This window comes from Gadus chalcogrammus, chromosome 2 (genome assembly GCF_026213295.1).
Source record: "Gadus chalcogrammus isolate NIFS_2021 chromosome 2, NIFS_Gcha_1.0, whole genome shotgun sequence".
NCBI lineage: Eukaryota > Metazoa > Chordata > Actinopteri > Gadiformes > Gadidae > Gadus > Gadus chalcogrammus.
Window position 1 is genome coordinate 10936961 of NC_079413.1, and position 21207 is coordinate 10958167.

The 21207-nt window shown below is 45.0% G+C and overlaps 1 protein-coding gene across 1 annotated transcript in view; it reads left to right on the forward strand.

Moving 5' to 3' along the window:
* Window positions 1–20638, forward strand: part of vat1 (vesicle amine transport 1) — a 26204-nt gene extending 5566 nt beyond the window's left edge. Inside the window, exons 2-6 of the mRNA XM_056580473.1 lie at window positions 1924–2131; window positions 12609–12779; window positions 14218–14307; window positions 17694–17935; window positions 20315–20638. Of these exons, the coding sequence (XP_056436448.1) occupies window positions 1924–2131; window positions 12609–12779; window positions 14218–14307; window positions 17694–17935; window positions 20315–20584 (981 nt within the window). The 3' untranslated portion in view covers window positions 20585–20638. The remainder of the gene's footprint in view (window positions 1–1923; window positions 2132–12608; window positions 12780–14217; window positions 14308–17693; window positions 17936–20314) is intronic.
* The last annotated feature ends 569 nt before the right edge of the window (window positions 20639–21207 follow it).

A 21207-nucleotide genomic window follows, 5' to 3' on the forward strand; every position in this document is an offset into this window, starting at 1 on the left:
AGTGATAGTGACCGAGTTAGTGAGAGAGAGAGGGAAGGAGTGATAGTGACCGAGTTAGTGAGAGAGAGAGGGAAGGAGTGATAGTGACAGAGGTAGTGAGAGAGAGAGTTGCCTCTAATTGGGAGAGGATTGACGTCGCGGCGCATCGCTCACTCTAACCATTAGGGAGGCCCCGGGTGACAGTGGGGCTTGTGCACAGGAGGAGAGAGCTTGTCTTTGGGCTCATCCATAGGGAAGAGCCTCCCTTCCTGGCCTCCAGTGAGCGAAGAGCCAGCCAGTATGGAAGATGAGCCCTCTCATTGTCCTGTCCCTCTTATATGACGATGAGGAGGCAGCGATACGGAACCCCTGCTCCTGGGTTGGGACCGGGGGGTCATGTGCAATGACTCAATTATTGGGGTTGGGTATGACGATTTAGTAGGAGGGGGGGCAGATAGATAGAGAAGCAGAGGGATCTGTCAGATAGAGCAATGGAAAGGAGGAAGAGAGGCTGCCGAAGGGGTTGGTAAGAGAATTGAAGGAAGTGAAAGAGAACAGGCTGTTTTCTCCTATCTAGAAAGAGAGAGAGAGAGAGAGAGAGAGAGAGAGAGAGAGAGAGAGAGAGAGAGAGAGAGAGAGAGAGAGAGAGAGAGAGAGTGAGTAAGGGTTGTATGAGAGTCAGAGAAAACAGGAAAAGAATTTGAATACAACGGTTGTTTCTATTTCCTGTGTGCCTCAAAGTGTCCCCTCTGATTGGATGGATGCTCCTTAGGCTGTGTGTGTGCGTACGTGTGCTGTCCTCATGGTTAATGCAGTCAGAGGATGCTGCTTTATCTAAGGCCAACTTGGTATATAAACAAAGGAGGAGCACTTTTACCTCCTTTGTTTGTACATTGTACCAAGTTGTTTATATAATGTCAGAACTAGATTTGACGTTTCACTGAATTCACCATGGGTATGATGAGTCTCTTGAAAACATGACAACTCACAAAAAAATTGCAAATGTTATAAATAGAGGTTCCTCTATGCAAGTATAGCTGTTTCATCAGATTTGACGTGGGGGGGCGTTATTTCTGCAACATGCACAAGTTAAAATTTAGACAAGAATAAAGTCGTTAGCGTGCGGAAACATGCACAAGCTAAAACGTAACGTTTGTAACGTTAATTGTGACACCGGGCGCACGTTAAGTGGCTGGCTTCACAAACACCAGCCACGCTGTGGAACGAGAGCGCAGAGCGCAGAACGGGAATTCCGTAGGCCTACTGTCATTCCACTGTGGGCAGTGGGCTTCAGCTCGCCCAGCATCACACCAAACGTAGGCAAAGGGACCTCGGATCGCCCCAAATTGGTGCCTTAATAAATTGGGCTCCTTAATCCACGACAATTACACCTTACGCTGCATGCAAATCCAGCCAACTCACTGCAATAATGCACACACTTCGAAAACAAGCATTAGTTCATTGTTAATTTCATACTGCACAAAATAAAAATGAACTGCAGTAAAAAAATATTAACGTGTGCATTATAACAAAAACATAAATAAGATATTGTAAGTTGAAAATTGTAAGAGTTAAATTCAGAGAGAAAAATTCCAGACACCTTATTTCAATTCATAGATATTCAGTTCTTAAAATTCAATGCCTGTTTATTTTCAAAATCCGATGATAAAGATTTACTACATCCTCGATACATCGTTGACTTTCTATCACTATACGCATGTCATCATCTGAGTGACATAATTCCCTCTCTTTCCCTGTGTGTGTGTGTGTGTGTGTGTGTGTGTGTGTGTGTGTGTGTGTGTGTGTGTGTGTGTGTGTGTGTGTGTGTGTGTGTGTGTGTGTGTGTGTGTGTGTGTGTGTCTGTGTGTGTGTGTGTGTGTGTGTGTGTGTGTGTGTGTGTGTGTGTGTGTGTGTGTGTGTCATTGCCGTGGTCATCCTATCCAGGTCGGCGACAAGGTGATGGTGATGAGTCGCTCGGGCCTTTGGCAGGAAGTGGTGGTGGTGCCCGCAGTCCAAACCTTCCCCATCCCTGAGGGCATGAGCTTCGAGGAGGCGGCTGCACTGCCTGTCAACTACGTCACGGCGTACATGATGCTGTTCGACTTCGGCAACCTGCGGCCTAACCAGAGCGTTCTGGTCCACTCCGCAGCAGGTACGCGACACCAAAGAAACAGGAAATCAAACCAAAAAAGGCACAGAAATAAGTAAACACTTGATCCATGTACACTTTATAATAATGTAGTAGGCATTTATATGCCTCAATAATGAACTAATAACTCGCAAAATATGAATACACATTTAAAGATGATTAATAATTTTATTTTATAGTTGGGGGCACCTATCTCTAGGAGCTAGGGGCTGGATAAATGAACATATCATTCCATCCAGTGGACTGTACCAACTGGTATGCTGATTTATCCATCACACATCCGGATGGATACTCCCACTTCTGATGTCGCTAGAGATTACATTTTTTCATAGCTTGTAATGGCATCTGATATCTGAAATCTGGTGATAAAAAAGGTCTCATTTCAGCCATATATCAGCTCACATATCAGCTTCAAGTGTATATAATTTTTCTATTCATGTAAGTTCACCATTCACCAAAGGCTAATAAATGACTTATAACTGACCATTATCTTTGACTACTATTGCTATTTAGTCATTTTATCCTAATCTGACAGGTCAAAAGGTCAACACACAGAAACATATGAACACATAGACACACGCATGGACACATAACCAGAAGATTCTTGCCGTCACATATAGCTGTTGTTGTTTTGGTTTAGCACTTAGGGTTGACTGCTCTGAGAGTGCTACACTTAAATAAAGGTCAGTAAACTTCAGCGAACACCACTGCACAGTCGTTGCATTGAAATGGCCTGGCTAAGCGAGGCAGAATTCGATATCACACCAAGTAAAATAATTGCATGTCATTCATTTTGTTTCTTTGAGCTAGGTTCAGTATACTACAGTTTAATATATGTTTATTGATGATGTACAATCATGTATCAACGTAGTGTTCTTCAAGCCCTTGCTTATGCGTCCCACTTGCATATGAATCTATTAAAGTGTAATTCCGGCTATTTTCCCGTTGATAATCAAGTATAGAGCTTGCCCGGAGCAATGTAACATCGCAAATAGCTTCCATGTTATTGGTGCAGGTCGTTATTGGTCAAAGCGAAGCACTAACATTGCTCAAAATAGCACCAAACCTCTGCAGTAGCATGACTAGGGTCCCTACACATAAAACAAAGCATCAACAACTTAGTTTGCGTACCGGGAGTTTATTAAAAAAGACTGTTTTCCAAGTCTGTGCCTTACCGGTAGGTCCATGTCTCCAGGAAGTCCACACAAGTTGATTGCCGTCTACCGTAAATAATATAATAGCGGCGCCAAAAAATGTTACTGAACATTCTCCCCTCTTGATACTTGGCTGTTTTAAATTGTTGCAGCCTTTATTATATTATTTACGGTAGCCGGTCATTGACTTGTTTGGACTTCCTGGAAACATGGACCTACCGGTAATGTAAAAGACCCTTGGTTAAATCTTTGCCGGGATTACACTTTAAGGCTCCCTAACAACTCTGTTAGTATCCCACCACCTCAAAACCACAATCATGTAAGCTGCATATTTCCCTTTATCTCCCTTGGCTCTACTGAGGCTGTCGTGTAGAGTGTATTGAATATGCAACTCACACCTGCCACCTGGATGTGGAGGGGTCAGAGTTTACTTCGAGGAGGTGGGGGGGAAGGGATGAGGGAGCTGAGGGACTGAACACACCTGTGCCGGGGTGGCTGAGAAACAAGCAGCATGAGAGTGTGTGACTCTGTTATTCACGATCAGCCCAGCTGCAAAGAAATATGAGGACAATAAGTCTTACCACTGTTGACGGGGAGTGGGTGTTGATGGCCGAGTTAAGCAAGCAACGCAGAGGGAAGCATACATCTGTTATGTAGTCAAGAAAACAAAAATTACACATTTATCCCACAAATGTAGCATCCCCAGAGCTGGGGGTTATCCTTTTGGAAGGAATTCCTGAATTTGTCACTCAGATTGTAATAGTAACATGTTTTTCATTTAAAAACTCGCCTCCTGTTTGGCTTGACATTGAGCAGCAGGTGGGCCATTATTCTTTCAGAAGTGCAGGGGCCAACATTTCTAAAACATTATTGGTGTTTCGTCTGCCTCTCCACCTATTAAACCATTGAGTTAGCCTATGTAAGCACTATGACTATTATTTTCTGTCTGCTGTTGTCTTTACTGTTCTGTCATTTTGAAGACATATTCATCTTGTATTGACTCTGACCACAAGTAATTTTGAGTTGAATTTGGCAATTCAGAAAAAAATAAACTGCAAAATGTATTTGCAAACATTTGATTTGTGTAAAAGAGAATGTAGAAGGCGAGAGTAAGTAAATTACCATTTATATAACAGATAATGTTAGACGCATTTGCAGAGATACATGGCTTAAAACTTTGGAGGAGGGAAAAGTGTTTGAAGGAGGGAAAAGTGTGGCCCCCTTGCCCCCCTGCTTCCGGGCGCCGACCCTGTTGAGCAGTTGTCAGGGACATTGGGACCGATGTGGAATGGAGAAGTGGGAGCCAGTCAGCCAGATGGTTCTAGACCCAGTGCTTACGTACATCTTTTTAGACGAGAACTGTGCTACATTTCTTCCTTGCCTCAATTGAATCAGAGGATCTGGTTTCTTTGAATCATTGCTATCCGAGTGACCTTAGCCTAACTTTATCGGACATTTGAAATCAGTTTTGAGAAGAGAGAACACGTTTTGCGTGCAATGTTTCATTTTGAAGAGATTTTAGAGTTTTGACAAAATGGTGAATTCATTTCAGTTTTGTGTTTCGAGTTTTGAGAAATTGAGCTATCGTTTCAGAAAACGTGTTTAAACAATTGAGAAAAACTTTAATTGATGCTCTCTAAGGGATATTCATATGATAGCTGTGTTTATCGTTTTGGTGGAAAGAATCAGTTTTGAGAAGAGAGAACATGTTTTGAGCACAGTGTTTCTTGGTGTTTAGAGTTTTGAGAAATGTAGCTATAGTTTCAGAAAACGTGTCTAAAATGCTAATATTTTAATTCTAACATGCAATTATAATCACTGGTCAGTTACAGAATTTACTAAAATGGCACGCTAATGTGATGTGATTTCTCTAGAGATGATATGACAGTGGTTCCAGAACCATGAATGTAGCGAATCATGTAATCTTTTTTTTTTCTTTTTTTTTTCGCCTGCTGCAACATTCTAGTCGCCAGAGAGGGATAATTTTAGTGATTTTAAAATTATTTAATTTATGTTCAGTGTGCATTGGCCAATCTGATATGTCTTGACAAAAGAACTCCTTCTAATTCAAGAGCAGCTTTTTCTTTAATGACATAGAAAAGTTAGATTAGAAAGAAAAGAAGACTGAAACCTATTTTTTACATACTTCCATATTGTGTTGTAATGCAAGCTGCATTGATTATTGCATTGTTCATATAAAGTCATATTTGAGACAAAAGCTTTTTCTCTCATAAAATATTAGATAAGTTAATTAATCTGTTGATGTCTTTAATGATCATCACCAAAAAGTAAGGAAGGAAGTAGGAAGTGATTAGCAAACTCTGAGTATCAAACTCAGACGTAAACATTTGGAAACGTACATAAAAAGAATTGTTGCATCGAGATGCATCGATAATCATTTTAGAATTGAATCGTTGACCTCCTAATCGGAATCGAATCGTGAGGTGCCAAGAGATTCCCACCCCTAATGTTGACCACACAAACACAATGATAGTGGAAATGCCTATTATTTCGTTGGTCTGTAGTAGACAAAGCTTTAGTGCAGCAGAGAGCTCATGCTAAACCATTAGTGCAGCAGAGAGCTCATGCTAAACCTTTAGTGGTTCAAATAACAAATTATACCATCTAATAATGAAAGTTACATTTAATTTGTCAAGGATGCATGAAACCAATGTATTGTGCTTAAGAAGTGGTCACATGTGATCCCATAATGCAACGGCTGTCTGAGAGAAATCACTTGATTTGTGAACTTTTGTCTCAGAGATCAGGTCCCATGACATGTGTCACAACTCTCTATGCAGATGAGTGTGTGCCCATGTGTGCGTGGGTGTGTGTGTGTGTGTGTGTGTGTGTGTGTGTGTGTGTGTGTGTGTGTGTGTGTGTGTGTGTGTGTGTGTGTGTGTGTGTGTGTGTGTGTGTGTGTGTGTGTGTGTGTGTGTGTGTGAGAGTGCGTGCATGCGTGGTTGTGTGTGTTTGTGTGTGTGTGCTTGTGCATTCATGAATGTGTGCAACCCGGCATCGCTGACTACTCCTCATGTCTCTCTCTCTCTCTCTCTCTCTCTCTCTCTCTCTCTCTCTCTCTCTCTCTCTCTCTCTCTCTCTCTCTCTCCCTCTGTCTCTCCCTCTCTCCGTCTCTCTCTCTCTCTCTCTCTCTCTCTCTCTCTCTCTCTCTCTCTCTCTCTCTCTCTCTCTCTCTCTCTCTCCCTCTCTCTCTATCTTGCTCCAAACAATGGTTGTTTGTGTCTCCTCCGCAGTCCAACCTCGCTCAACCACTGGAGTGCACATCTGCATCCTCCTCCCGCAGCCCCCCCAGGGCCGGGCCCCCCCCCCCCCCCCCCCCCCCCCACGCTCAGGGGGCTCCGGCTGACCCCTGGCCGTGCTCGGCTCACCGGCCCCCCATGCTCACATTAACACCTCGTCCTGCTGGTTTGGGTTGTTTTCTCCAGAGAGCACATTGACATTTTGTATGTGTTGGGGGGCCCTACACTCGGCCAGGCCCAAGAGCTTTTCCTACGACCTCCCTGTGAACCAGGCCCTAATGTTTATGGACTTGGCGCGCAGCCTGACCGTACCGCACCCACACCGCTACATTCAGGCATTATGGTGCATGACATATGAGGTCAATCTCTTGTGTGTCCTGGGATCAGTTGGCTAGGCAAATGCAAATCCTACGCATTTTGTTGAAGTTGGATGTGGGGGGGGCCCATTGTTTTGCCATTTAAATCGTGTCTTGCAGCGGGAGTTGGTGACGTCTTCATCCCGTTTAAAGGCGTTTGGCTTTTTCAAGCCGTAGCTCTCCCACATCTTCACGTCGGCCGTCCTCTACTCCGCACACTTGACGAGGTGCTCATCGTACAGTATAGCTGTGTTTGTCTGTAACAATTTAAGAGACTGTGTAGCTGCGTTCGTCTGTAACATGCTTGAAGATTGTATGTAGCTGCGTTTGTCTGTACCGCGTTTGAAGACTGTGTGTGGCTGCGTTGGTCTGTAACCTCTTTGAGGACTGTTTGTAGCTGTGTTTGTCTTGAAGACGGCGGGCGTTGTCCAAGCGACAAACTGTCATGAATGGTTTACACCACTCAATGGATCTGCAAGACTGTCAACTCTTATTTTAGTCTTAATTTGCATCATGGTATCACTGAACAAGTTTTTTATATTCCGTGTGTTTTGGTATTTGGTGGAGCCCAGTTTCTCTTCATACAGCAGCCTTTAAACAAAGGATGCTGAAGTAGTTCGAAAAAAATACCAAAACAAAATACCTAAAAAAGACATAGAAGGAATCTTTATAGGCACAGAACTTTCCAGAATAGAATTATTCCATTCTACCATTAGAAAGCTATATAATTGTAGGAGAGAACGACTTAACATCTTAACAGCCTAAAAGACAATGCCCATTAAGGACCGGGTTGGGTGTTTTAAACGGCACTGTTAGGCCTGTAATCCATAATCATTTCTCAATGGAAAATCAGGCCGGCTACTTTGAGCATTAGTTCAAATGTATATTATAGATACATTGTGCCGTCTCCAAAAAAGCTTCTCTATTCTCTCTTTTTCGCTCCCCATCGCTCTATTCTGTGGAGGAGGTCTTAGCCTAGTTTTTTCTGAGAATGCTAATTCAGGCTGACTTCTGAAAAGTAGTGTGGGCTGTGTGAGTGAACTGCCTCTGCTCTGTGCATCCTTCAGTCCCTAGCCTAGCGTACCCTGAGGCAGATTGGCTGCAGCGATAAGGCAGGGGAGGGGCTGTCCCCCAGGTCAGCCTCCACCACTAACCGACGAATCACATCGCTCCGCTCATGCGCTCGTCAGCCGCTTAACCTTTCCCAAACAATTGCAACGACCACATAGCAGGTGTATTGGAGATGGAGAGCTGCGTCGTGTTTTGCATGCCTACACATCCAACTGTTGTGTATTGCATTCTAAAAAAAATTAAATGTTAGAATGTTATGTGTGTGTGTGTGTGTGTGTTTGTGTGATTTAAGTGTGTGTGTATGTGTGTATGAGTCTGGAGTGTTCTAGTGTGTGTGGGTGTGTGTTTGTGTGATTTAAGTGTGTGTGTATGTGTGTATGAGTCTGGAGTGTTCTAGTGTGTGTGGGTGTGTGTGACCTATGTGTGTGTGTGTGTGCCTAATGTTATAAGTGTTATATAGTGTGTATATGTATGTGTGCGTGCACGCATGTGGGCATGCATGCTTTATGTGTAGCGTTTGTGTATTGTGTATGTTTCTAGTGTGTTATTGTGTTACAACATGACATGGTGTATTATGAATGTTTGTTTGAGTATTCTGAGAAATCCTTTTGAGGAAACGTGCAGCAACAGCAGCGACCTCCTCACGATTCCACAGGATGTTATTTCATTCACTCACATTCACTACAAATGGGCTTCCTTTTCTCCTCACACAGAAATACCACTGAGAGGAACCCATTTATCCACTGCTGTGGCCTTACACATAAAACACACACACACACACACACACACACACACACACACACACACACACACACACACACACACACACACACACACACACACACACACACACACACACACACACACACACACACACAAAAACAGCACACACCTACGTATGCATGCACCCACCCACGCAAACACTCACGTACACAATCCTATCATCAAAAAAATGGCATGTTACATAATCAAGAGTCACTGCGAACCAAGCTCTATGCTGATCAAAATCGAGGACGATAGGTGCAGATTTCTTTCTGGCAATAGACATTTAGATGTATTTATTATTATATACACCATTTTCGAAAGTTGCATTTTATGAAGATTCCATTGTCGAAGTTAAATAGGCTAGTTTCAGTTGGTGATTTTCGGTTGGCCTGTTTATGCTCTAGTTCTGTTTAACCATAGAATGGTAATGCTAATGGTAGCTTAGGATTGGGGTTGCTTTGTCCAGGAAAAACATTTCAAAATAAGCTAAAAATATTAAACATAGAAATGTACAGTCTTAAAAGATGTGTGTGTGTGTGTGTGTGTGTGTGTGTGTGTGTGTGTGTGTGTGTGTGTGTGTGTGTGTGTGTGTGTGTGTGTGTGTGTGTGTGTGTGTGTGTGTGTGTGTGTGTGTGTGTGTGTGTGTGTGTGTGTGTGTGTGTGTGTGTGCGGTGTGTGTATCTGTATGTATGTGTGTATTGGTGTGGGTGTGGTCGTGTGTTTACATGGCAGATCAAGTGTTTATTGTCCTCCATTATAACCTTAAAAATCATCCCAAACTCCCTCTATGAGTGTGTGTGTGCGCCGCAGGACTGTGCATGCACTTGCATGCATGCATACAGTCATGCACGTCGGTGCATACATTACATACACACGTGCATTTGCGTTTAAAAAAGAGAACCTGCATTCTCCATTCTAGCCTGGATTCCACAGTGTTTTTCCCAGGAGTCATTCCAACAGCCTCTTAGCAAGCCGTGCCAGACACGCCAAGCACTGTTTTTGCCAAAATGGGAGAGTGTGGTGATGCAGAGTGAGGGACAGAGGGCAGTTGTACATCCTGCATCCTATACCACATATCTTTCCCCTGAGGGACAACAAATTAGATAGGTGAGCACCTCCGTCTCCCTCATGCCCCGCTGTGTAAACATTTTAATTTAATCTTAAGGGGAACAAATGGGATTAGCCCTGGCTATTAAATGACCACTTCCCTGGACATTGCGTTTGGAATTGTATACACGTATTTGAATTTGATTGTTATGTGCACTGCATTCTATGATTTAATATTAATTGAAAGTAATCTTATCTTATATTAATATGCTATAAAAAAAAACATAAACTATGCAAAAATAACTATTTATTGTTCACATTCATATGTGTAGGATGTAAGGAGCAAATTCTTACTCTCCAAATGGCGAACTACTGATGGACATATATTTTAACCTGGGAACTTTTTTGCGAGGATTAGCAGATTTATTGCATTGCAGTGTGTGTGTGTGTGTGTGTGTGTGTGTGTGTGTGTGTGTGTGTGTGTGTGTGTGTGTGTGTGTGTGTGTGTGTGTGTGTGTGTGTATTAGTGTGTGTGTGGAGTGTTAGTGTGTGTGTGTGTGTGTGTATTAGTGTGTGTGTGTGGTGTGTGTGCATGTGTGTATGTGTGTGAGTGAGTTTGTGTGCGTGTATGTGTGTGTGTATGTGTGTGAGTGAGTGACTGAGTTTGTGTGCGTGTATGTGTGTGTGTGTGTGTGTGCGTGTGTGTGTGTTTGTGTATGTGAGTGAGTGTGTGTGCGTGTGCTTGTGCGTGTGTGTGTGTGTGTGTGTGTGTGTGTGTGTTGTAGGTGGATGGGGGAAGCTTGCTGGTATTGGGTAACGGGTGAGTAGGTTGGTAATGCAGGCAATGTGGTCTTGTGATGCAGGATCAGTCTTAAGGTTAGTAGACCGATGCTGGTTCCCATGCTACCCAGATTAAAAAGAAATCCTTATTTCTGTAAAGAAAGAAGAAGAAAATATAAAATATCTTTGAAGTGTGTGGTCACAAGTGTTTATTATTATTTCTTAATTGCACTGCATTCATTTGCCAAATTAATATTGCGTCTTAGAAACAATGTAGTTGTCTTGAAAGAGTCTCTGACATCTACATTGCATTCTTATTATTTCTGTACCACAAGACGCTTGCAATGTCATGTTACATTTGTGATCTTATCCCATGGTACAGCATGCCCACACACAGACACACACACACACACACACACACACACACACACACACACACACACACACACACACACACACACACACACACACACACACACACACACACACAGCCAAGCACATACTCCTAGACGACTTGCTATCAGCTGTCGCTGTACGTGGGCACAAGGCTCATCGGTTACTGTAAGGCTAATGTGAACCAGGGGGTTTACCATTGTCATCCAAAGATTCCTTCCTGTGTGTCCAAAAAGAACCTATCAACGATACAAAATGGCTCCCCTTGCTCAGTCATCTGTAAATTGGTTGGAGGTTGCCTTGGCAACCAAAACTTGGTTTCAGTTGGAGGACAAGTAGGAACAGTGCTAATATGAAGGAGCCTCCACAGTGCTCCCCTGCGACAGCAACAGCCTTGATCTGGTTAGTTTGTCGAGATCCTTTCTTTCCGTGTGCGTGTCTGTGTGTCATTTGGTTCATATTTACATTGTTTTTGCCTGGCGTCAGTCATTGATTGTCGTTAAATTAAATTTGTTGTGCCATTGAAAGGCAATATAGCAGAGCAATATTTGTTCCAGGTGCTTGCATGCTTTTCTTAAATTCAGGTTATTCAAACGGTGTGATCAATAGCAACATACACATCAACATCTGCAGGTTTTCTAAGTCACCAGACCGTCCAACACAACCAACAGTAGTGCCATATTTTATCTAGCTCTCTGTTTAAACCCAGCCCCAACAGCATCACCTGTATCATTAAGAACGGAACTCAGGGAGATTGCCATATTGTGGCCTGTGTCACTTTGGGCTTTTTAGCTCCTCAGGCATGAGTGACCTTTATGGCAGGGCTTCAGCTGCTGTCCGCCCAGGCGCGCTCTGTCTCAAACAAGCTCCTGCGTATCAGTTACCTATTACAACCTGCTGGGGCTGCTTCAGCAAACACCGGCCACAACTTTGCAAAAGAAATTAACAAATAGAGGGAAAATCAAACACTGATCGCCCCACACAAACACACCTCCACCTGAAGTACCTTTGGTTTCGGAACAGTCTGCTCTCGTTTGGAGATCGTAGACGACATCATGTGGCTGTGTACCGAGAACGTACCACGTCAACAGGCAGGAGCGTTCGGCAGCAATGTTTATCTTATTATTCAGACAATGCCCTCTATCTCCTCTTCCCTAACAAACAAAAATACCTCAACTGGGTCAAATAGTTTATTATCGGTAAAATAGGTCATTTTCGACCTGGTTGTCTCGAACACGAGGAAAATGTCCTTACAATGTAATTTAAGACACAATGAACACAGTTACGTTTCCATGCGTGCATTTATGTGTAGGTGTTTGTTTTAGCCCAGGGCAGCACAAGGTAATTGTATTTAATGTTCTCCTAGCTTTTAGTTTCCCCCCTGAGCCCAACAAACACATAACCATAGCATTATTGACTGAGACATAAATAATGAAAACCATATTTCCCTGCTGTTGAGAAGATTTGTGGAATGGGCTTCGACGGTTGAGCAAGCATCCATCCAGGCTGGCTCAGTGCCAGTCCTGGACACCTGAGTGGCCATTACCAGGGAAGACAGTCCTTTAGCCTTCCCTCTGTTGTTTGCGCACATTACACACACACACCATGGTGCCGCTCAGCCTTTCATCGCCTTCCTTCTCCTCTCTTCTTGCAGGTGGTGTGGGCATTGCCGCCACCCAACTGTGCCAGACAGTGAAGGATGTGACTGTGTTCGGCACAGCATCAGCCAGCAAGCACGAGACCATCAGCCAGGGTGGGGTCACGCACCCCATCGATTACCGCACAAAGGACTACGTGGAGGAGGTCCGCAAGATCAGCCCCAAAGGTGATTGGTGGTTTGCTTTCATCCCATGATGACACTTTGTTTGAATGTTATCGAGGGGAAATCGATGAAGTACTAAAGTGATTTAAATATGTCTGGTATGTATGACGAGAAATATGACGAGAAATAATACGAGAAATTGACTCCTTTCTGTCAATGTTTCAGGTCACTGAATCCTCACTGCCACAGAGCAATATGAGGCAGTGGCTGTACATTGGAATTGTAAGCAGCAGCCACATGAATGCTTGCATATGATTGAATTTATCTGTGGTAACATTTTCAGCCTAACGCCATGTTTTTGTTTGACTGGCAGTGTGAAGAAAGAGAATAATTCTTCAGTTACAACTAAGTGATTCATTTGAGCTTTTGGCATTCCCTGTGTACAAACCTTCTACATGAATCCCTGAACGTTAATCATAACGGCACCTCTCTTTCCCTGAGAATCGCTTTAAGTTATTGGGAGGTAGAACTTCATAGCTAACCAGACAACACCCCAAATCAATAGAACTAGACAGCTTGGAAACAGATCAAAGCATGCAAACATGTATTGGTTTTCCTCAAATATCATATATCTCTCTCTGTACACCAAACATGATCTCCAGAGATGCCAGACCACATTTTTAGCAGTTAAAAGCATTTCATACAGGATGCATTTATGCAAGGGAGCAGGTGAAAGAGAGAGAGAGAGAGAGAGAGAGAGAGAGAGAGAGAGAGAGAGAGAGAGAGAGAGAGAGGGAGAGGGAGAGGGAGAGGGGGAGAGAGAGAGAGAGAGAGAGAGAGAGAGAGAGAGAGAGAGAGAGAGAGAGAGAGAGAGAGAGAGAGAAAGAGAGAAGGGGTCGAAGAGCGCTAGAGAGAGAGGGGGAGAGAGAGCAAGGGAGGGCATTAACTGAAAAGTAGATAGCATAGAATAGATTGACAGCAAAAAATTAAATGAAAGGATAGAAGCAGACGGACAGACACAAAGCAGATACAACATAGCCAATTAGAGGCCAGGATAAATGTCAATGTGTCCATCAATCTTTCTAGGCTATGTTCCAAGAGCCCTCCTGCTGTGAAGCTCTACGAATCAATAGAAAAAGGAGGGTTTTACTGCAAGGCGTGGTTCCTGGGTTTAAGGGGGCCTCTTGTGAACATCATTAAGAGCCAAAGCTCTAAGGGCACTAGCAAGCACACACGTAAACGAGTCTTCTTTTGAGTCAGGCCACCGCTGCTTTCCATCTGTTGAGGGAAAATAGTGAGTTTGTTTCTTCGATAATAAAAAGAATTACAAAATCTGCCTCTTAGCATTGACACAAATGAAACAAGAGGAAAAATGTCATTCTTATTTCATCCTTCTCCTTCTCCTGACAGGTCCAAACACTGATGCCCACTCCGAGCCAATGTCATCCTCTGTACACCATATCAACACTAATCTCTCTTTCCTATACTATGCGACGTCTAGGACTTGATATTATTCTGGACCCTCTCGGAGGATCAGACACCCACAAGGCCTACAACCTGCTGAAGCCCATGGGCAAGCTCATCGCCTATGGTAAGAAGTTCAAGATCACTCTATCCTGAGAGTTGAGATTTGCACACAATCGAAAAAGGCCAGAAATTATGTTTTCGCACCTCAGGCTAGAGCAGAGGATAATTGATAATAGACCCGTGACACCCACGTCTAATTCTACACAGTCATCATGTTCAGATTGCAGCTAGATCAATGTATTTCACAGCGAGAGAGAGCAAGCTAAGGATGCTAAGCAGTTCGAAACACAATGCTAATGCAGCTCAAACCAGGGAACACTGTAAGAACACCACACTAACAGAGCCTCAACCAGTGACCTCACTAAGAACACAAGGCTAACGTAGCTCCAACCAGTGGAATCTGTAAGAAATACAACGCTTCCGTAGCTTCAACCAGTGAACACAACGCTAATGGTTCAACCGGTGAACTCAGTCAGAACACCAAGCTAACATAGCTTCCAGAGAACCATGGTTGCTGCTGGTATCAAGCGCATCCTCCAGCATAAGCCATCCATGTGTAGGGAATTGTGTCTCCACACAGGGTGCTGCGTGTCGTGGGAAGGCCCTTCTCTCCACACGTACACGTTCTCTGTATCGTTGCCAATCTGAGGCCAGCATGCATGCATCAGTAGGCGGGGTCGGCATCCGTAGAGAACAGGGCCTTGCCTTTTGCACTATGCCAATAGAAAACCAGCTACCCCAGCATGGTCCCCCCCACCACCACCGGCCGCCCTCTTCCATTCAACTCCTCACCCCTACAGCAGCCCCCCCCCCCCCCCCCCCCCCCCCCCGGACCCTCTATACCCACACCACTACATGCCCCCCTCCCCGCACACTCCCCCATCCCTCTATGCAAGGCTGTCTTCCTCTCCCAGCGTATCAGGAGTGTGCGTGGTGGAACAATGGCTGGTTCTATCCAACAGGAACCTGGAATGTGTCTGAATGTGGCAGAATGGGTTTCTCTGAGCATGCTTTGTGTCTCTCTTTCTCTCTCTCTTCTCTTTTTCTCTCTCTCCCTCTCTCCTCCCTGCTTCCGGAGGAGGAGAGGGGTGGAGGTGGAGGGAGTGAAGGAAGAGATAGAGGGAAAGATAGAAGAGAGGGATGGAATGAGCCAGAGAGAGAGAGAGAGAGAGAGAGAGAGAGAGAGAGAGAGAGAGAGAGAGAGAGAGAGAGAGAGAGAGAGAGAGAGATGAGGAGAGAGAGGAGATGGAGAGAGAGAGAGAGAGGAGAGAGGACGAGAGAGAGAGAGAGAGAGAGAGAGAGAGAGAGAGAGAGAGAGAGAGAGAGAGAGAGAGAGAGACAGGGACAGGGACAGGGACAGGGACAGGGACAGGGACAGAGAGAGAGAGAGAGAGAGAGATAGAGAGAGAGAGAGAGAGAGAGAGAGAGAGCGAGAGAGAGAGAGAGTCAGGAAAGAGGGAGGGAGACATGGGGGTTAACTTGACATAGAGCAGTGTATTATCAGGGGATGTGTGAGGAGGACAACGATCTAGTTTGAAACCAGGGTTTTGGATAAGAGTGTATGGGAGAGAACGGTCAACTGATAAAACCTGTGTGTGTGTGTGTGTGTGTGTGTTTGTGTGTGTGTGTGTGTGTTGTGTGTGTGTGTGTGTGTGTGTGCGTGTGTGTGTGTGTGTGTGTGTGTGTGTGTGTGTGTGTGTGTGTGTGTGTGTGTGTGTGTGTGTGTGTGTGTGTGTGTGTGTGTGTGTGTGTGTGTGTGGTGGTGGTGGTGGGGTAAATTGCGGTATGGGTGAAGAGGGGGCGCCTGTTGAAAATAGAAAATGGGGAGACCTCATTGGAGGACTGATATTAGAGCAGCAGGGCAACACGGCTATCAAATGAATATCGCTCAGAGAGCATCAATTAAACACTGATCAATTCAAAACACTTCCATCAAAATACTATTTACATATGTTTTGGCTTCATGATGCCAGCTTTCTTTTTTAAAGTTGCAATTAGGTGGTACATACAGTATAGCATAAAGACTGTTATAATAATACTTTATAATAAGGTGCCATAATAAATGGCAAACTAGTCATTACCTAACCCTTTGTTAATATTTGTTAATTGTTACTAAAATATCTATTTGGCACAAGTAAATGTTTTTTTGTGTCGCTGGTTAGGGTTAGGGTTAGGGCCGTGTGTTAAGGTACGGCCATACTGAACGCGTTACGCGAGTTAGAGGAGTTGAAAATCTTCATTTTTAGCATAGGGAACCATTGGTTTAGGTGGTGAACTCACCCAGCTGTGAGCGCCTACGGAGGATATCATGCACTAGAGTTTAGATTCTCTGCCCGAGCCCGACCCGGGCCGACCCGCGGGCCGGGTCGGGCCAATATATCCCACCACGAGCGTTTGTGAGGTTTTTTTTATTGGCCTAATCTGAGGAGAAATCTATGGCATAAACAGAAATATTATAGGCCTTTTTTACACGGGTCTTCTCGGTGCCGTGGAACGCTCCGTTCACTTGCATGGGTAGTAGTCCGGTAACTTGTCAACCCCAGCGTCTTCCGTTGCTAAGCGACGTCAACGTCTTTGGCGGACTATTTCTCTGCTAATCAACACTACAAATGCTGGTAACAAATAAATTGTAAAAAGATACACCATGTGAAGTTATTGTATCGTGTAATAAGCGGGATAATGCATAGAACGTCGCCGGTCATTATCGGAAATAAGCCCCTTCAGGGCGAAGCAAGACACCTCCGCTAGGCGGGCTCATCTAGCTGCGTAGGCGCGTTGAACCATTTTTGTGACATACGTTAAGCGTCAGGTTAGGTGCGTTACGCGCGTAACGCGTTCAGTGTGACCATACCTTTAGGGTTAGGGCCGTGTGTTAGGGTTAGGGTTAGGGTTAGGGTCATGTGTTAGGGTTGGGTTAGGGTAATGCAAACAACTAATATTTAATTAATAATGAGAAAACTATTAACTTGTGCCAAATATATATTTTAGTAACAATTAACAAATATTAACAAAGGGTTAGGTAATGACTAGTTTGCTATTTATTATGGCACCTTATTATAAAGTGTTACCCAACATTGTTCTGACAATACACCAATGTTACCTATTTATCTTTCACTGTGTCCCTCTCTCACTCTCTCTCTCTACCACTTCATCTCCCGCTCTAAATCCCTCTCTCCCACTCCCTCCCTCCCTCTCTCCCCTACTCACTCCTTCTTTCACTCTCCCACTCTCTCTCCCTCCCTCTCTCTCCCTCCGTCTCTCTCCCTATCCCCCTCTCCCTCTTTCTCTCCCTCCAACAATCTCTTTCTCTCTCTCCATCTCTCCATCTTTCTTTCCTTCTCTCTTTCTCCACACCTCCCTCACACCCTCTCCCTCTTTCCCTGTCTCTCCCTCTCTTTCTCCCTCTCTTCCGCCCACCCTTCTCTCGCTCACCCCTCTTCCGTGGTCCAGGTGCAGCCAACATGCTGGCTGGTCAGAAGAAGAACCTGCTGGCAGTTGCTAAGAACTGGTACCACCAGTTCTCCATCCACACGCTCAGCCTGATCCAGGGCAACAAGTCTGTGTGTGGCTTCCACCTGGGCTACCTCGACGGGGAGACAGAGCTAATCAGCCAGGTGATGGACATCGTACTGGAGCTCTACAAGCAGGGCAAGATCAAGCCCCGCATCGACTCCACCTGGCACCTGGAGCAGGTGGGTCCCATCAGGGGATTGTGTGGGTTTGGGAGGGGAATTTGTTTGAGAGATTGAGGTGTGTGTGTCTGTGTGTGTCTGTGTACGTTTTTATTTGGTTTAAAAACTAAACCTGGTTTTGGCTTCCAGTGCAGTAACGGTTTATGTTGGTTATATCGATAACAGCAACGGAAAAATATCTATGAAATATATATCAAATCAAATAACTATTCTCCTCACATTTTTTAATATATTTCCTGGAGGATAAATAATACAAAATTACTTTTGAGTCATAAGCATGGATGTTGATACTGAACGGAACGATGAGAAAGAAAAACCAACAACGAGGAACGGTGGGCCCTGGCTGACTTGTCCTTCTGTCGAAGCCAGGACTGGTCAGGCTTGGGGCCACGCTTTCTCTCTCTCTCTCTCTCTCTCTCTCTCTCTCTCTCTCTCTCTCTCTCTCTCTCTCTCTTTCTCTCTCTCCCTCTCTCTCTCTCTCTCTCTCTCTCTCTCTCTCTCTCTCTCTCTCTCTCTCTCTCTCTCTTTCCCCCCTGACAGCATCTCTCTGTCCCTCCATCTGTCTCCTCTTTCATAGGAAGCTCTTTCTCCATGTCTCGGTTATTGAGTCCCTTTTTCTCTGCTTTTGCTGTATTCCCTCCGTTCTGCCTCCTCTCCCTCCCTAACAGTATGTGTCTCTCTCTTTTGCTTTCTCTTTCTTGTTGCTATGGTGACCTCCCTTAGAGAGGGAGAGTACGAGAGAGAGAGAGACAGACAGAGAATGTGTGTGTGTGTGTATATGTGTACATGTGCGTCTTAGGGAGGGGTCTCGATCTACGATAAAGAGAGAGAGATACTGACTGTATACCGAAAACAAGAAAATAGGATTGAGTGAACACACACGCTGTTTGTTTTCATCTGTTGAAGACATATCTTATAGTGTCTGCATAAGGGCAAGTCATAGCAAAATGTCTTGTGTAGGCAGGAGTGGCTGTGTCTAGTGAATCACTTAGTTCATCAGTGCAACCCAGAGGCAAACGCAACAGTCGGATCTACGAGAACCTCTCCTTTTTGTGTCTAATAGCTATAAAGCTCAACCACTATTTTGGTCTCCATTTAGATCCAACCATTTAATACAAATCTGAGAATAATTCAGACTGGAAACAAAATAGAGGCAAAGCAACAACCTCGGTTGTCTCTGCAAATGTGGCTCCTACTACGACTTTTCATTAATGCTTAAGATCCAGTTATTGAAATGATATTCCTCCTCCCCCACTCCCTTTCTCTCCATGCGAAGGACACCGGTTGCTTCCTCCCCCCAACCCAACCCCTCCCTCACGGATATCTCCCACACTCCTCTCCTCCTCTGCCATGTTTGTGGCAGCGCTGCGTGAGCCGCTGTCACCAGGGCGAGGAATCAGCCAGGCTTATGTTGCTAGGAGATGGAGCTGGCCACTCTATCGCTCTGCCATCGGTCGCTAGGTGGGCTAGCCTGCTTGCTCATGCATGGGCTTTGGATTGGATAATGAAAAAGATATGGAGCAGGCGGGCAAGGGAAGGGGAGGTGACAGCATGGGAGGGCGTGGCCGGCTAGGATCTTCTTATGCATTCAGTATGGGCCAATCACTTAGCAGTATCCCAAAAGCCGTCTTCTGGAAACCGGCCAATAACCGGCCAATAACTAACTGGAGGCAACCTGGGCTAGCCATTGTCTTCTAACCCTGTTGTCCAATCCTACATCATTATTTCTGTCTATTCATAGCCCCTGGTAGCGTCTCCCGCGATTTAAAAAATGTAGAATAAAAGGATGAGAGTATGTTTTGCTTCGGATGTGTGCTGACGTTTGTCCGACTCCCAAAAATGTGGCACAATTTATATGAATCTTGTGCAAAGGCGTCCACCAACCAAGAGGCTTATCATTAGAGTTGTCAAGCTCACTCCAGTGTGCCGTATGCATCTGACTATTTCATATTTTAATCAGCTGTAAGAGAGCTGTCATTTAAGTGTCATTTGTTTGAGATGCCACAGACCGTCAGCTATATGTGAGTGAAATACTCTGTGAGAATATATGTTTCTAGTTGACCGCGCCTGCGTCCAAGTGAGCCATATTCGATTTTAGACCGCTCCCGGCTCAATTCAGACCAATCACAACATCCTTTCCCTGATTTGTTTTCGGATTTCATCTTGCCTGTCGATCACAGGTGTTTGATATGCCACACTTTTCAACGGAGAGGTAACGTAAGAAGGGAGGGGGGGGCGTTTTTGGGGGGGTGAGTTTACATTCAAAATCGTGCACTTTTCTGTTCTCTCTCTACAACTCTAAAACCTGACCCACAGAACCTTTCAGCATCTAGAACGTATGCAAATGAGGATTAATCCCTTCTCTGCGTCCTCCTTTAGGTGGGCGATGCCATGAGGAAGATGCAGGAGAGGAACAACATCGGCAAGGTCATCCTCATCACAGAGCCCATGCCTGAGGAAGAGAAGAAGGAGGAGCCGAAGAAGGAGGACAAGAAGGAGGAGAAGAAGAAGGACGATAAGAAGAAGGACGACAAGAAGAAGGATGAAAAGAAGAAAGATGAGGCCAAGAAGGAGGAGGAGCCCAAGAAGGAGGAGCCTAAGAAGGAGGAGGAGCCTAAGAAGGAGGAACCCAAGAAGGACGAGAAGTGAGCAGGGAGGAGTAGGGGTAGTCGAGCAGAGCAGCGGGGGAGCTGGCGTCCTGGGAGTGGCAGGGTGGTGTCGGGAGGGGGGGGGCATGAGATATGGATAGAGATGGGATAGAGATGGATTCAGAATGGAGAGGGTGAGAGAAGAGGGGTACAGTTGGCGTGGGGGGGAACGGGAGGCAGGTGGGCGGAGGAGCGTTTAGGGTAGGTAAAAGTACCGTCACTAAGCAGACCATCTCGCTCATCTCTTCCAGGTTCTCAGCACCGTTGATTACTTCCTGAATCATGTCATCCCCCCCTGGGGCTGTGCTCCACCCAGTACTGCACCCCCCAACTTCTTTTTTTTATCGTCACTGCAACCAAACATCTCAGACACCTTCTCCCTGGTGTTAATTAAGGCTATTATTAAATAAGGCTAGTTGAAAAGGGGGAAGGGGCTGTGAGTCGCGCTCTCTGCTCCACGAGAGTGAAATAACATAGTCCCACCTTTAAGGACCTATGAAAAAAAAAAAACACCCTTAGTATTTGGGTGACCTAAAGAGATTCCCTGAGACGACAGCAAGCCGCTGTGTTGTGGGCTCTCTCTCTCTCTCCCCCCTGGACTCCCAATACGCTGCTCCATCCCTA